Consider the following 15949-nt stretch of genomic DNA (forward strand, 5'->3'; position numbering starts at 1 on the left):
TAGGAACATTAAAATGACTGCTGTGTTCGTTATTACACCCAAGAACAGAACACCACAATCGCTTAGACGCCATTCTGCTCATAGACAGTGCTCCAGCATATCAACAATGACCGCGCCGGTCCGCGCAGACTATGATTGACAGCTCTCACGAGCGAGGGCGGGTCTGTGTTGAAACGCGCCTATCAATCAACAATCGCGGGAGGGGCGTCCGACCGTGTGACGTCACACGGTCGAACGGCTCGATTTGAGGCAGGGGAAAACATATAAGGAGATTAAAACAAAACCACTGGATGGATTTTTATCATTATATGATGGTTGTGTACAGGCACTGCCAACACACATTTCAGTACAATCAACTTAAAAAAGTGCATGTACCATTATATGACCCCTTTAATAACTAAACAGCTTTAACTAAAAATATACTCAAGCTTAACGGATATTATTCTAGGAAGAGTGTTTTGCATCTTTTTCACCTTATTTCACCTCTGATAAGTTTGCATTCCTGATTTTTTATAGCAGTTTTCTGTTACTTCTATCATATCAGTGATCACCTGTGTTCTTTTCCTTCATATTTCTGTTTTTAATTGTATGATTGACTTAAAATCAAACGTGTTTTACATTCATTTCAGACCTGATGGAAGAATCCGAGGAGAGTGAAGAATTTACTGAAGAGAAGGAGAAACATGATGCCAAATCTGTTAAACAAAATTCAAGCCACACACTGAAAAGAAGTGCTACACAATCTTTTACCTGCTCTCAGTGTGGAAAGAGTTTCTCATACAAACAAAATCTGAAACATCACATGAGAATTCACAGTGGAGAGAAGCCGTTCACGTGTGATCAGTGTGGGAACAGTTTCACGCGAAAAGGATCTCTTGAAGAACACATGAAAATCCACACTGGAGAGAAGCCGCACACATGTGACCAGTGTGGGAAGAGTTTCAGACATGCCAGCACTCTTAAATCACATCTGCGTTCTCACTCTGGAGAAAGACCATATAACTGTGATCAGTGCGGTAAAATGTTCTTAAGGGCAGAATCCCTCAAGAGCCACCTGAAAGTTCATTCAAAGGAGAAGCCTCATGTTTGTTCTTTGTGTGGAAAGAGTTTTAGTCGGCTGAACGCTTTTAAAATACACCAGAAAAGACACAGCGGTGTGAAGAATCACATATGCTTTGATTGTGGAAAATCCTTTATTAGAGATGCTGAACTGAAACAGCACCAGAAAACTCACACTGGAGAAAAACCTTACAAGTGTTCACACTGTGACAAGAGATTCAGTCAGGCAGGACACATGAAAATACATGAGAGGATCCACACTGGAGAGAAACCGCACACATGTGATCTGTGCGGGAAGAGTTTTGCACATTTAAACTCTCTTAAATTACATCTGCTTTCTCATTCCGGAGAAAGAAAGTATAACTGCGATCAGTGTAATAAGAAATTTGTTAGGGCAGATTGTCTGAAGAATCACCGGAAAGTTCATAGAAAGGAGAAGCCTCACGTGTGTTCTTTGTGTGAAAAGAGTTTTGGCCCTATAGGCAATTTTAATACACATCAGGAAAGACACAGCGGTGTGAAGAATCATATGTGCTTTGATTGTGTGAAGACCTTTATTACAGATAATGAACTGAAACTGCACCAGAGAATTCACACTGGAGAAAAACCTTACAAGTGGTCAGCATCTTTGAATATACATGAGAGGAGCCACACTGAAGAAAGGCTGTATCATTGTGGAAAGAGTTTTAGTAAATTAGCTTTTCTACTCAGTCGTACAGAAAACAAACACTTTTAAGACATGTATTTGGTATCTTTATTTTAACTTTTTCTTCATCCTTATGATTAGATCATCTAATCACTTGACCACTTCAGACATATTTACCAAATGCAGATGCGAGATATACTGCAACGATGGGGAAATATTTTATTTTATTATTCCTAATGCTTTACAACAACTTTGTATACATTATCATGTTCATGTAAAGTATTACATTCTAAAAGAGGTATCTTTAAATAATGAATATTTTTGCACACATTTGTTTTTTGGTTAATGCTAATTTATAAATACACTTGTCTATTGTGAAATCACGGTAGTTATTAATTATAATGAAGTGAAGTGATATATGATATGAAGTGATGTATAATTAATAACTATGTTATATGTACATATAATTATATGTAGAAATTTATATAAAAATAACCATGGTCTTTAGTGTTAGTTTTGGGGCTCCAGAAACAAAAAAACTACATTACATTCCTAGTCATCTGAGAACATACCAGATCATTGTGGCATATATGGACTTGTTTTACCAATTTAATCTTTGCTAGTTATTAAACTGTCTGTATGGAAAATAGCTAAAAGGGCCACTTTTAGTCCTAGTCCACCTCTGCTTTTATTCCTGAATATTAAATAAATAAGTGAATAATTTTAATTATGAAAGCAAATGTATTTTGGGGCTTTCCATCTTTTTAATTTCTCAATACAGCTTTTATATGCCTATTAAATGATATTTCACCCCAAACATGACTGAAGTAGCTGTCTGTCTACACATTAACATTCAATATCACAATCCAAAATTCATTTGTTCTAACAAACATCTCGACGCAGAGTGGAAATTATACCGTTATTTTTGTTTCATATTTCTATAGTACCTGTTTTATATGATAATTGAGGATAATATTTGGCGCATTTTTGATAACGGTGATGACGTCACCAGACGTCACTACTTACGCCGTCAGTGAGTCAGGATCGAGTTCTCTGAGGTGAGTTGAGCAGTTCACGGTGCAGCCAGCCGCGTATATTTATCTAACTATAAAGTACAGAATTACCTCAAGCAGCCTTTAAAGGGATGGTTTATGTATTGTTTTTATCGGGTACATCTCTAGTTGTGCGTCTTTTCTTGCGTTTGCCGACGGAAATGAACATTTAGTTGTCAACGATGGTGTGTGCTGAATTCATTAAGACGAGCGATTTTGTGTTTTTTCTTTGTTCGTGTGTCGATGTTTGGAACAATAATGTTATGGTTACTGAATGTCACTGGTCAAGGTATTGCCAGAGTATGTAAATTATGTAATTCCTATGTTGCTGTGTAGATATGAGAAAAATCGAACTAGGCTATATTTAAATATGGAGGTATTATGCTTAGATAGATTTCTTTTTCATGAAATGTTCTCCCACACAGAAAGGAAACAGAAGAAGAACTGTGTTGTATAGGTGTGGCTTGTAAGTTACTTCTGTCTCAGATTTTTAGAAATAATGCTATTACAGAGCACTTTTATGCTCATTCTGCCTATTCATAGATGCCACATACGTCACTACCAAATAGAACGTATATTACCAAATAGAATATTTATGACCGATATTGCCCGGTATGGCAGCCCCAAACGAGCCCGATCTCATGAAAGTGCGTATCTATACCACGAATGTCATTTCTCGTGCCATTTATAGGCCAAAAATGTTTTTTGCGTCTATATGATACGCCGTTTTCGCGTGCATATGATACGCACTTTATGGCGTGTAATACGCACGCACTCCCCACCCCCCTCCCCCCTAAACCTACCCAAGGGGTTTTCAGTGCGTAGCATATGCACGCAAAAAACATTTTTGGCGTATAAATGGCACGAGAAATGACATTCGTGGTATAGATACGCACTTTCATGAGACTGTGTTGCCCAAACTGCCCATTTGAATGAGAGAGAGAGACAGAGATACCTTGAGAAAATTTTAATTTTAGGCTCCGATCCTTATGTTACCCCGAGTTTTCTTTTGTCCATTATTATCTGCCCCAGACTTGCACCAATTTGCCTTCCATGATATATATATATCTTGTGCATAACCCCTCCCCATACAGTGGGGATCACTTGAAGGCTTTCAAGAGTACCGATGCATATCAATATGCTGTGGCTGGATGGGTAAAAGTGCGGCACTTGGCCACCAAGGATTTATATTTAATCATAGGAAATGTAAATTATATAAAAAAATTCAAATGTATGATTTTGGTGGTAGTTTGCTCTAACCAGGTAGCGAGTTGTTAGCTAGCTAAGTGGCTAACAGCTGGTAGCTTGCCAGCTGTTAGCCACAGCTCACGGCTAGCTGTCATTAATCGGGATTAGGCCTGTCGCGATAGTCAATAAATCAATTAATCGCACAATAAAAAAAATGAGCTCGATAATTTTTCCGGCCGCGATAATTTCCATTTGCATGCTTGTTTGTTTTCCTCGTCTCTCTCTCTCTCTCTCTCTCTCTCTCTCTCTCTCTCTCTCTCTCTCTCTCTCTCTCTCTCTCTCTCTCTCTCTCTCTCTCTCTCTCTCTCTCTACCAAAGAGACTGGATGACAACTCTGTTTAAGACATATCACATCCTGTAAAATTCAACCAATCATATCGCGACTTCGAAACTCCTGAAGTGCTTCCAGAAAAGTGTGCCATATGCATCAGATGTTCAGCCAATGGTCCGTGGACGTGACGTTTGAGGCTGAGACTACTTTATAGAGAGCCTAAGTCCCTCCCTTTCCGGTCGACCACCATGAGACCTTATTTTGGAAAAATATTGTATGGTAGTCAATGGCGAGAGACAACAAATATTTTGATCTCGTTTGAATTGTGCCCTGAATTCCACATGATGTTTGTCAATTTAAAAGATACATTTTAAAGTCAAGAAAGTCGCAGTTTGATGTAAAACTGTTGAGGTATAAGCAGTGATGGGAATAACGGCGTTATACATAACGGCATTACTTTTTCCAGTAACGAGTAATCTAATTGATTACTCTTCTCATCTTAATAACGCCGTTACCGTTACTGCCAAAAAATGCGGCGCGTTACTATAACTGATGAAGCTGTTTTTTTTTCATCAGACCAACTAGATCTCTGAGCGAGAGGCAAATGCTTTTTTTACTGCTGCATTTACATCATGTCATAATTATGAGATGACAACTTTTTTTAATCAGAATATGTCATTACTACCAACGCCACAATTAATCTGAAGTACCGATTTGTCCCATGCAACCTCTATACCAGTGGTCTCAAACTCGCGGCCCGCGGGGTGATATTTTGTGGCCCCCTACTTGACATTAAATTTTAATGTTAGTGCGGCCCGTCGTTGCGTTTGCCGCGTTTTTTAAAAAAAAAGATTATTTTTTAATCCCTTATGGGCTACCATATATAGTCTCGTGACAGCTTACGTTGGGTTTGTTGTCAATAGTTGTCATAGACAACCGCGAAGTACAAACATACTGCGCCTGGAAAAAATGAGCGCGTCGCTTCAATTATGAGCGCGCTTGCCGCGCGCCTACATTTGAAATGACGAACTTGAGCGCGCAAAATATGTGAGCGCGATATGTGAACAGGCCCCATGGTGAGGTACCACCAATCAGGCCACGAGCTACTGGTAGTTCGCGAGCGACGTGTTGGAGGCCCCTGCTCTAAAACAATGTGAGAATAATCATTTTGAGCTTGTAATATGTGTCCAACTGGTTGATAAGAAGGTTTGCTTTGATTTGTGCAAAGTCAATAATTTGAGACTCTATACATGTGTAGAAAGAATTCAATATGACAGGCAGACATGACTGCAAATATTTTTATTTCAAAAGCAATAATTGTTTTTCTAAGTATAATACAAGGAAATTTGCCTTCCAAAAAAAACATTCAATATCATTAATGTGTTGCATAAAGAAAATAAAAAGGACATAAGCAAATATAAATATCTCAAATATGTGTTATATGGAAAAGACAGAAAGTTTGTAAAATGAACTTCAACTGTCAGAAGGACAGCTCATGAAGAACCAATCATGTACAGAAAGTAATGTTCAAATTCAGAGGAACAGTTCAGAAATAACGTTAATAATAAATATTGAGAAGATTGGATCAGTTGTGCTCCTTTTTTGGAATACTTGAATACTATTTTTTTGTGGAATACTTGATGCGGCCCAGCCTGACCCAGACTCTACCTCCAGCGGCCCCCAGTTAAGTTGAGTTTGAGACCCCTGCTACCATGGTGGGATAGAGGTTGTGTTGTACAAGTCGGTACAAATTTCTACAATAAAGTAGCTCTCCAGTTTGTTTGTGTTCTTACTCGTGGACGTCGGATCTCGATGGACTGAACAGAAGAAATTAACCAATGTCAAAGGCGGAGTCACAGCGCCACACCTACCCTTTACATAAATGCTACAAACCAATGGTAGTTTGAAAGTATTTACCAGCCGGAGCCAACTTTTCTAGAATTTTGTCTTTGGCAAGCACGAGACAAGCGCATAAATGCTGACGATTGGCTGAGGTAGAGTAAAATGTCATTGTAAGCTAATCAGAGGTAGAGTTGGGCGGGTGTTCGAAAGCACGCATAGTAATGATGGGCATTCGGCTCTTTTGACTCAGCTCACTGAAAAGAGCCGGCTCTTTTGGCTCACAAACGGCTCTTTAAATGACTTTGACTATAATATTTAAATTTTTATTACATAATTATTTAATTTCTATAGGCTAAATTTGTCGAGAGTCGGCTCTTCAGATATGCGAGCCAGCTCCCGACGTTCACCTAAAAGAGCCGGCTCTTAAGGGGGTCCCACACCGGACGAGAAGCGCAGCGCCGCGTCGCGTGCGGGCCCGTTCACATATCGCGTCTTTTGCGCGCTCAAGTTCATTATTTGCGACGCGCTCGTTTTTTCCAGGCGCGTCCGCGCCGCATCGAGATAAAAACATCTCAACTTTTCAGAATGCCGCAAGCGCACCATAAGCGCACAGTAGGTCACGTGACAAGAACCAACCGGAGCGCAACCGCCCTAGCATTTTGAAAAAAAAGAATGCGGCGCGCCCAGCGTTTTCTACGCGTTTTTAGGCGCGATATGTGAACGCAGCCTAGGACAACTCGAGGTATCGCACACCGGACGCGCACTTTCTCAGTGTATTATGGCCAGTAAAATTGTTATGTTTAATGACATTATGAAATGAAGATAATGTCTGTACTATGGCATGATTGTACTGTACAATTAAATACAATCGTTGCTGAGTCTGCAGTCTGAAAACTTTACCTCAGAGCGTCCGTTGCCTGAATGAATTGAGAATCTCATCTGAAAATCCAATAACATCAGCAATTGTCATTCAAGCAGCTGATTTCTGTAAATGAATGCAAAACTAAATGTATATTACAGCACAGGGCGAAGTCAGGATACATTAACAACGATTTGAGACAAAAATAATGTACATTTTATATAAAACTATGTAAATGGCGCTGTGTGGCGCGGCAGGATTTTGAACACGGTCCTGAGCCGTTGCTGGGCGCCGCGCCGCTGAGCTTCTCGTCCGGTGTGCGACCCCCTTTAGAGTCGCGAATGACCCATCAAAAGCTCATTCACGAACGACCCATCATCACTAAAGGCTAACGCTCATGAATTGCGAACGACCCATCATAACGCATAGTCGGACAGGACAGGACACACAAGGAACTACAAAGAGTGTATATATTTGTTATTTCTTTTTGGTATATTACTTAACAAGCTTAATTTAATTTTGCCCAGTTGTGGCCTGTTGAGGGGCAATAAATATCGAAAGTTCCAAAATATCTATTGTGTTATTTGCATTGATCCACTATATAAACATAATATCTACATACATGGCATTTGATTGGAAGCTAGTCTCACTTTGTCCCACAGCAACATTTTTTTAGACGTGTGTACAACGTTTCATGTTTCTGTTAATAATGTATTGTATTAAGTGTCCATTTCATTATAATATTCATATTTATCATAAATAATTGAACATGCACATGTATTTTAAGTTCCGTTAAAGAGGGGTAGAGGTGGGGTCACATTTGAGCGTTTAAAATTTAATTTTACTTGAGAGTAACGCAATAGTTACTTTCTTAAGTAACTAGTTACTTTTAAAATTTGTAACTGAGTAACTAATTTAGTTACTTTTTGGAAGAAGTAACTAGTAACTGTAACTAATTACTTTTTAAAAGTAACTTGCCCAACACTGGGTATAAGACTGTGAAAATATGTAATTACAAAGACTACAAACCCAAAAGGCGCACATTTTCTCACAATGAATGAAGCTAACTTTACTGAAGCTAACGTCCGTCATTTTTTTCTATAGTCTGTCTTACTATAGTTATAATCGTAACGTTACACCGTCATGCCATAGTGTTTTGTACCAGACTGCACACATACGAGCAACGGATCTTGCTCGTTGTTTCGCTTCCCGGGAGATGTAGTTCATTGAGCGATTTTCACATAAAACTAAATGTTACTCTTCTGTTTTATGACAAACTGCGACTTTCTTGACTTTCAGAATTATCTTTTAAATTGACAAACATCATATGTGTAATTCAGGCACAGTTCAGACAGAATAAAAAGATAAGTTTTCTCTCGCCATTGACTACCATACATATTTTTTCCAAAATAAGGTCCCATGAGCCGAAGCGGAGGGGAGGGACTTAGGCTCTCTATACAGTAAAGTGATATACAATACAACACGCGCCGCCGCATTTGCGTGTGCATTTGAAGAGTAAGCCCTAGGAGCACAGAATAATGGCTGACAGGACAGGAAAGTCAGTTTTTCTGAGGTGAGAGACTTTTTATTTCGGCGTACACTTACATCACTGGTAGTTCCTATTTAGCTGGGTTCTCCTGAAGTAGTCGTGATTCGCCTCATAACGTAACAAGCTCTAAACGCAGAATATCAGTGGATTTTGTTTTGTAATCATGATTTTAAACAATTACGTAATCGTGACATCTGTAATCGCAATCACGATTAAAAATTCGATTAATTGTGCAGCCCTATAGTGTCAACAGATTAAGGCCAACTAAACAAAACACAATCACCACTTTTGATGTTTACAAGATACATACATTTCTTAACAGCATTTATTTAACTACAGTCTCTAATATATGTTTAATTTAGAAACAATAAAACACTTAATCAAGTTAATTCTGTTATTTATTCATAATTTCAATATTTCGTTGTTCATATGACAATACTGTTGATAAAGGTAAGAATTTAAACAAATTTAAAAGTTGAAAGAATATGTAGAATGTGAATAAAAAAAAAGCAATAATTTTATTCTTTCACCGTGATAAACAAAATTTAAATGGTTAAAATATGTCAATTAATATCATCAGTTTACTTATTTATTCATTTATTTAATGTTTTTCCATGTAACCAGATATGTTCTTGCTTCTACACAGAACTTCCCCTCTTGTAAAGCTTCTTCTACAATATTTCACCAAAAAAATGCTCAGCCTACAAGAGAAAAAAAACAGTGAGAACATGAATGATCCAGAACCCTGCAAAATAAAACATGAAGATACTGAGGAACAAAGAGGTTGGTTTTTATTCTTGATTCTTCATTAATAATGCTGAAGAGCATTAAGGTTATACATCTTCAATCAGTTCATCAGATTAAGTGGATGTAGTTAAAAACATAGTTAAAGGAGCAAATCATAATAAATAATAATAATTGTGCCTGAAATATTTAAATAATAACATTGTGATCATTGTGCAAATAAATTCATAAAAATATTTTTATAGCAGTTTTCTGCTGTCATATCAGGGTTTACTTGTGTGTTCTTTTCCTTCATATTTCTCTTTTTATGATTTACTGAAAATCAGACCTGACAGAAGAAAAAGAGGAGAGTGAAGAATTTATCGAAGCCGAGGAGAAACATGATGTCGACAAACAAAACTCTTTGTTGAAAAGAAGTGCCAAACAATCTTTTACCTGCATTCAGTGTGGGAAGAGATACTCATACAAACACATTCTGATACATCACATGAGAGTTCACACTGGAGAGAAGCCGTTCACGTGTGATCAGTGTGGGAACAGTTTCACACAAAAAAGAATCCTCAAGGAACACATGAAAATCCACACTGGAGAGAAGCCGTACACATGTGATCAGTGCGGTAGGAGTTTCGCACAAGCAAACGCTCTTAAATCACATCTGCGTTCTCACTCTGGAGAAAGACCATATAACTGTGATCAGTGCGGTAAAATGTTTTCAAGCCCTGAAACCCTGAAGAAGCACTTGAAAGTTCATACAAAGGAGAAGCCTCATGTTTGTTATTTGTGTGGAAAGAGTTTTAGTCAGATGGGTGCATTAAAAATACACCAGAAAAGGCACAGCGGTGTGAAGGATCACATGTGCTTCGATTGTGGAAAATTCTTTATTAGAGATGCTGAACTGAAACAGCACCAGAAAACTCACACTGGAGAAAAACCTTACAAGTGTTCACACTGTGACAAGAGATTCAGTCAGGCAGGACACATGAAAATACATGAGAGGATCCACACTGGAGAGAAACCGTACACATGTGATCTGTGCGGGAAGAGTTTTGCACATGCAAACACTCTTAAATTACATCTGCTTTGTCATTCCGGGGAAAAACAGTATAACTGCGATCAGTGCAGTAAAACATTTGTTTTGGCAGTATCCCTGAAGGTCCACCTGAGAGTTCACTCAAAGGAAAAGCCTTACACGTGTTCTTTGTGTGGAAAGAGTTTCAGTCAGGTGGGTGCTTTAAAACGACACCAGAAAATACACAGCGGCGTGAAGAATCATGTGTGCTTTGATTGTGGGAAGACCTTTATTACAAATTCTGAACTGAAACTGCACCAGAGAATTCACACTGGAGAAAAACCTTACAAGTGTTCACAATGTGACAAGAGTTTCAGTTGGTCAGCATGTCTGAAAATACATGAAAAGAGCCACACTGGAGAGAGGCCATATCTCTGTTCTTCGTGTGGGAAGAGTTTTAGTAAATTAGCTTCTCTACGCAGCCATTCAAAAAGAATATGTCCAATGCAATAAAAGCTTCCTTCCAAATAAATCTATCCTAGCCAGCTGCAACAAATGACTGGACAAAGAACCGTCACCAAAAGTCGTCACAGTGAACAAGTGTGAGATTCAGATCAACACAATGATGCTATAACACTTTTAAGTGAGACATGTATTTAATAAATATATAAATAAATGTAAAGAATTATAACTTGTTCTTCATCTTTGTACTTAGATCATTTAGTTATTTGGCCACTTAAGACCTGTTTACCAAATGCAGATGCAAGATACTATTATGATGGGGCAATGTTGGTGGTTTTGCATGTAACGCATTACATTCTAAATACTTTCATTATAAATAATATACTTTCACTTTCATTATAAATATAGGCTACTTTCACTTTCAATATAAATATGCTTTCATGCCCCCCAATAAGCATAGTTTTATATGTACTTAAACTGCTCAGCGTTCTGGTAATGTCAATGGTCCATTTCAGTGGCGGCCAAAATGTCAATAAAAAATCAGCATATAGCTTACGTTAGTCATACAATACAATATTAACATCAGTGAACTATCGTCAAAGCACGGTTTAACACTTTATCGCCCCGCCTTCGAGATGAACTTGAAAATTTGATTGGTTTTGCAAAGTTTTTTTTTTATAATGTACATTTTTGCCTTTGTCACCACAGCTTTTAGGTGGGGAGATCATTAAAGTCACCATGAAATCAAAATGTACTATTCTTATTTTTATGCAATATTGCAGAATTTATTCTAAATTATTTATCTGTGTACTTGATTATTTTCTATAATCCATGTGCCCTCGAAATCCTTGTTCTAAAAACCATCTTCTCCCTCTTGCGTCGATTTATATAATCATAACGGCAAAAGACAATACTTATCTTGAAATCAAAGAATATAATGACAGGATAATTGACAAAGTTTGAAGTTCAAATATCTTATTGTAACGGTCAGGCATGTTTAAAAACCCCCTCTCAAACAAATATCAATGATAATATTGTGGTCAATAAAACAAAATGCATTTGATTAAATTTAACATGACAATGTGTAAAAACTAAAGTAGCCTAAATTCCCGTTTATTTTTACATATTTGTCAGTCTGAGGTGTCGTTGACGTTGATATGGGTTGCATGTGTCTTGTTTCGAAGTTGACTGACAGGGTCTGCAGCGGTTTCAAAAGTCTCAGTTTTCGAGGGTCTAAAACTCCAGAGTAGTATGGACGGCAGGCATAATCGTAGCAAAAGTTATGCGTAACACACTTGTGTAAACGTAGTTATTCCACAGTCTACTTGGGAACCAAAGCTCTCCAGCCAAACATGGTACTTTCAGTGAGTAATGGCTCGACGGCAGGAAAAAAAATAAACCAAAGTATTTTCTTGAACTTTTTTTTTTTGTACAAAAATTAAAGGTAGAGGTGGGATTAATTAAAAAATCCACATATCACATATTTTGAAATATTATTAATGCCTGTTTGTCATGTACACTCACCTAAAGTATTATTAGGAACACCTGTTCAATTTCTCATTAATGCAATTATCTAATCAACCAATCACATGGCAGTTGCTTCAATGCATTTAGGGGTGTGGTCCTGGTCAAGACAATCTCCTGAACTCCAAACTGAATGTCAGTATGGGAAAGAAAGGTGATTTAAGCAATTTTGAGCGTGGCATGGTTGTTGGTGCCAGACGGGCCAGTCTGAGTATTTCACAATCTGCTCAGTTACTGGGATTTTCACGCACAACCATTTCTAGGGTTTACAAAGAATGGTGTGAAAAGGGAAAAACATCCAGTATGCGGCAGTCCTGTGGGCGAAAATGCCTTGTTGATGCTAGAGGTCAGAGGAGAATGGGCCGACTGATTCAAGCTGATAGAAGAGCAACTTTGACTGAAATAATCATTCGTTACAACCGAGGTATTCAGCAAAGCATTTGTGAAGCCACAACACGCACAACCTTGAGGCGGATGGGCTACAACAGCAGAAGACTCCACCGGGTACCACTCATCTCCACTACAAATAGGAAAAAGAGGCTACAATTTGCAAGAGCTCACCAAAATTGGACAGTTGAAGACTGGAAAAATGTTGCCTGGATTTGTCTCGATTTCTGTTGAGACATTCAGATGGTAGAGTCAGAATTTGGCGTAAACAGAATGAGAACATGGATCCATCATGCCTTGTTACCACTGTGCAGGCTGGTGGTGGTGGTGTAATGGTGTGGGGGATGTTTTCTTGGCACACTTTAGGGCCCTTAGTGGCAATTGGGCATCGTTTAAATGCCACGGCCTACCTGAGCATTGTTTCTGACCATGTCCATCCCTTTATGGCCACCATGTACCCATCCTCTGATGGCTACTTCCAGCAGGATAATGCACCATGTCACAAAACTCGAATCATTTCAAATTGGTTTCTTGAACATGACAATGAGTTCACTGTACTAAAATGGCCCCCACAGTCACCAGATCTCAGCCCAATAGAGCATCTTTGGGATGTGGTGGAACGGGAGCTTTGTGCCCTGGATGTGCATCCCACAAATCTCCATCAACTGCAAGATGCTATCCTATCAATATGGGCCAACATTTCTAAAGAATGCTTTCAGCACCTTGTTGAATCAATGCCACGTAGAATTAAGGCAGTTCTGAAGGCGAAAGGGGGTTAAACACCGTATTAGTATGCTGCCCTACAAAGCAAAAAGGCAGTAACTACGCAGAGTGCAGAACAGAGAAAAATGACTTTAAAGTTATTCTGTCATCCAGCCTAAGTAGTTGTAGGTAGATTATTGGACATGTGGCTGTTTTGTTACTTTATATTAGCTTATTCTTTGTACATATCAATCCTCATATTTAATTTGATATTTTACCCCTATTTTGCAGTTGCTGTATTCTTGCTTTGTATTACTTACCAAAAACGTGGCACCATACCAAGGTAAAAGGCAGTAACTACAGATTCTCCAAAAACAATTTTGCCACAACTTGGGCTCTGAGTCTGATACACTGTTTGAAATAATTGGAACCATTTGGACAACATTTTCAAAATTTTTGTGTTGCGAAACTAGTGTTGCGGAGCGGGCGTGTTACGGATATGTGGTGTAAATTTTTAGTAATCAAAAATCATGTCTAATTAATTGAAATCATGAAACTTTTATTATAAATTATTATTAAACTTATACAATATTTTAAAAACAAACATTTTTGGTCAAACAACATGCTGCACAATGAGCTTTACTGTTAAAATTAAAACATTGAAGAAAATTTTTGATTATTCCTTTAAAAATTAAGTTTTAATCTTAATTTATTTGTAGTGTTAGTATTATTATTACATTGAGACGTTTCTAAATTCTACTGTACAGCAGTAATATATTTCTTGTCAAGTTAAACCGAACTTTTATTTTGACGGGTTGCCGTGAAGACCGTGTCCTCATATAGGCAAAAAAAAAACAGCTCGAGCGTCACACACGTGCTTCAGGGCGCGTGTGTGTGTGTTAGTTTGGTAGGGGAACAATTAGGGCAAACACTGCATCTCAAACTAAATTTGTGTGAAGTTAGAAGCGTGAAATCGCAAATGTTAAAACCGTCCCGTGAGGATGCCGCGAAATCAGCTGTGTGTTCACCATGGCAACAGTAACTACACTGCGCAGCAACAGTTATTTTTTGTTAGGTAAAACATAGCAAGAATACAGTAATGGATGTTACTGCATGTACTCTTGCTTTGTTTCACTAGGGCTTTTTGCAGTTACTGTACAAACGACTACCATTTTTCTCCAAAACGACACACATTTGAGATAAGATGTTTTGTCACATAACAAAGGATGCCTTGGATGTCATGAAAATGATAATAACTCATTTTTGACCAAAAATGCAGTTACTGCCTTTTTGCTTTGTAGGGCAGTATGGTGTTCCTAATAATCCTTTAGGTGAGTGTATAATACACCGACCAATTGTCATCTGGCACAACAAGAAAATGTGAAGTGGAGCAGTATTTTCCGGTCATTCATAAAACGGTTGAAAATTACATTGGACAGACAAATTTACATTTATGAAGCAATCTGAATCTGAATTTACATTTATTAAGCAATCTGAATATGCGTCGTTGAAACAATGGATGCACTGCACAAAACCAGCAACAAAAGTAGAATTAATGGTAAGTATTCAAGTCAATTGTATTTAGTCTATGTATATTGATACACGTTTAGTTTACCATTTGATCAAACTGTCATTGTTGGTTAAATAAACCCCAAGTGCCACCTACAGGCCTATATGTGAAGTGTAGGCTGACCAGAACTTGCGAAATGGTGACTTGAAAGGACTTTATTATTTTATCATTTTTGTTATTATGCAGCAATATAATATAATATTATATTATGCAGCAAATAATATGTACAGTTCCGGTAAAAAATTTGGACACATTACTATTTTTAACGTTTTAGTGTTTTTAATGTTAAAGAAGTCTCCTATGCTCATCAAGCCTGCATTTATTTGACCCAAAATACAGAAAAAAAAATACAATTTAAAATAATGTTTTTTCTATTTTAACATACTTTTAAATATAATTTATTTATGTGATGCAATTTATTTTTCAACAGCCATAACTCCAGTCTTCAGTGTCACATGATCAGGGTTCTAAATTAACTTTTTTGATCACCAGCCAATGTGGCTGGTAACTTTCTAAAGTTACCAGCCAATCAGAATTTCCACTAGCCAAATTTTTTCCCGTGAAAAAAAAGAGAAATTTTGAGTGCCACTGCGAATGCATTTGATAATTTTATTAACAATGTTAGCATGAAAAACACATATAAAGTACAATATACAACACAGAAAGAGCAAACATTTCATTTCAAGTTTGGGATATATCTACAGTATCTATCTATTAGGGATGTGCACGAATATTCGAATTTTCGATCTGTAATTATTATTAAAAAAAATACTATTCAAATTATTTTTCTTATCTTTTTTTTCGCATTTATAATTAAATGTACTGGGTGGCGCTGTGGAGCGTTTAACAAGTGGATTGTATTTGATCACATAATGTTGTCTGCCTCGCGAAGTTTGGAATTACTTAGATGAAAATGATAGCCTATTATTACAAAATGGAATTACTTTGAATCAATTATTAATTAAACTGAGTTATCATAATATCACCACCACAATGAGAAATCACATTAAATCCAAAGAAACACC

The 15949-nt window shown here is 37.5% G+C and overlaps 4 protein-coding genes across 6 annotated transcripts in view; 3 read left to right on the forward strand and 1 right to left on the reverse strand.

The window, feature by feature from the left end:
* Nucleotides 1-2044, forward strand: part of LOC130077299 (gastrula zinc finger protein XlCGF7.1-like) — a 162236-nt gene extending 160192 nt beyond the window's left edge. The window contains exon 3 of one of the 2 annotated variants that reach the window (XM_056242496.1): nt 630-2044. In XM_056242496.1, coding sequence (XP_056098471.1) covers nt 630-1795 — 1166 coding nt within the window. In that variant the 3' untranslated portion in view covers nt 1796-2044. The remainder of the gene's footprint in view (nt 1-629) is intronic. The other variant, XM_056242497.1, reaches the window with a different exon arrangement.
* Nucleotides 1-15949, forward strand: part of LOC130077312 (gastrula zinc finger protein XlCGF7.1-like) — a 193038-nt gene that overhangs the window by 104992 nt on the left and 72097 nt on the right. The window lies entirely within an intron of this gene.
* Nucleotides 1-15949, reverse strand: part of LOC130077301 (uncharacterized) — a 235097-nt gene that overhangs the window by 19441 nt on the left and 199707 nt on the right. The window lies entirely within an intron of this gene.
* The window catches only part of LOC130077311 (zinc finger protein 845-like), a 53265-nt gene continuing 40090 nt past the window's right edge, over nt 2775-15949 (forward strand). Inside the window, exons 1-2 of the mRNA XM_056242515.1 lie at nt 2775-2942; nt 9173-9309. Coding sequence (XP_056098490.1) covers nt 9219-9309 — 91 coding nt within the window. The 5' untranslated portion in view covers nt 2775-2942; nt 9173-9218. The remainder of the gene's footprint in view (nt 2943-9172; nt 9310-15949) is intronic.

The sequence above is a fragment of the Rhinichthys klamathensis genome, unplaced genomic scaffold (genome assembly GCF_029890125.1).
Source record: "Rhinichthys klamathensis goyatoka isolate OS25496 unplaced genomic scaffold, OSU_Roscu_1.1 h1tg000727l_1, whole genome shotgun sequence".
Classification (NCBI taxonomy): Eukaryota; Metazoa; Chordata; class Actinopteri; order Cypriniformes; family Leuciscidae; genus Rhinichthys; species Rhinichthys klamathensis.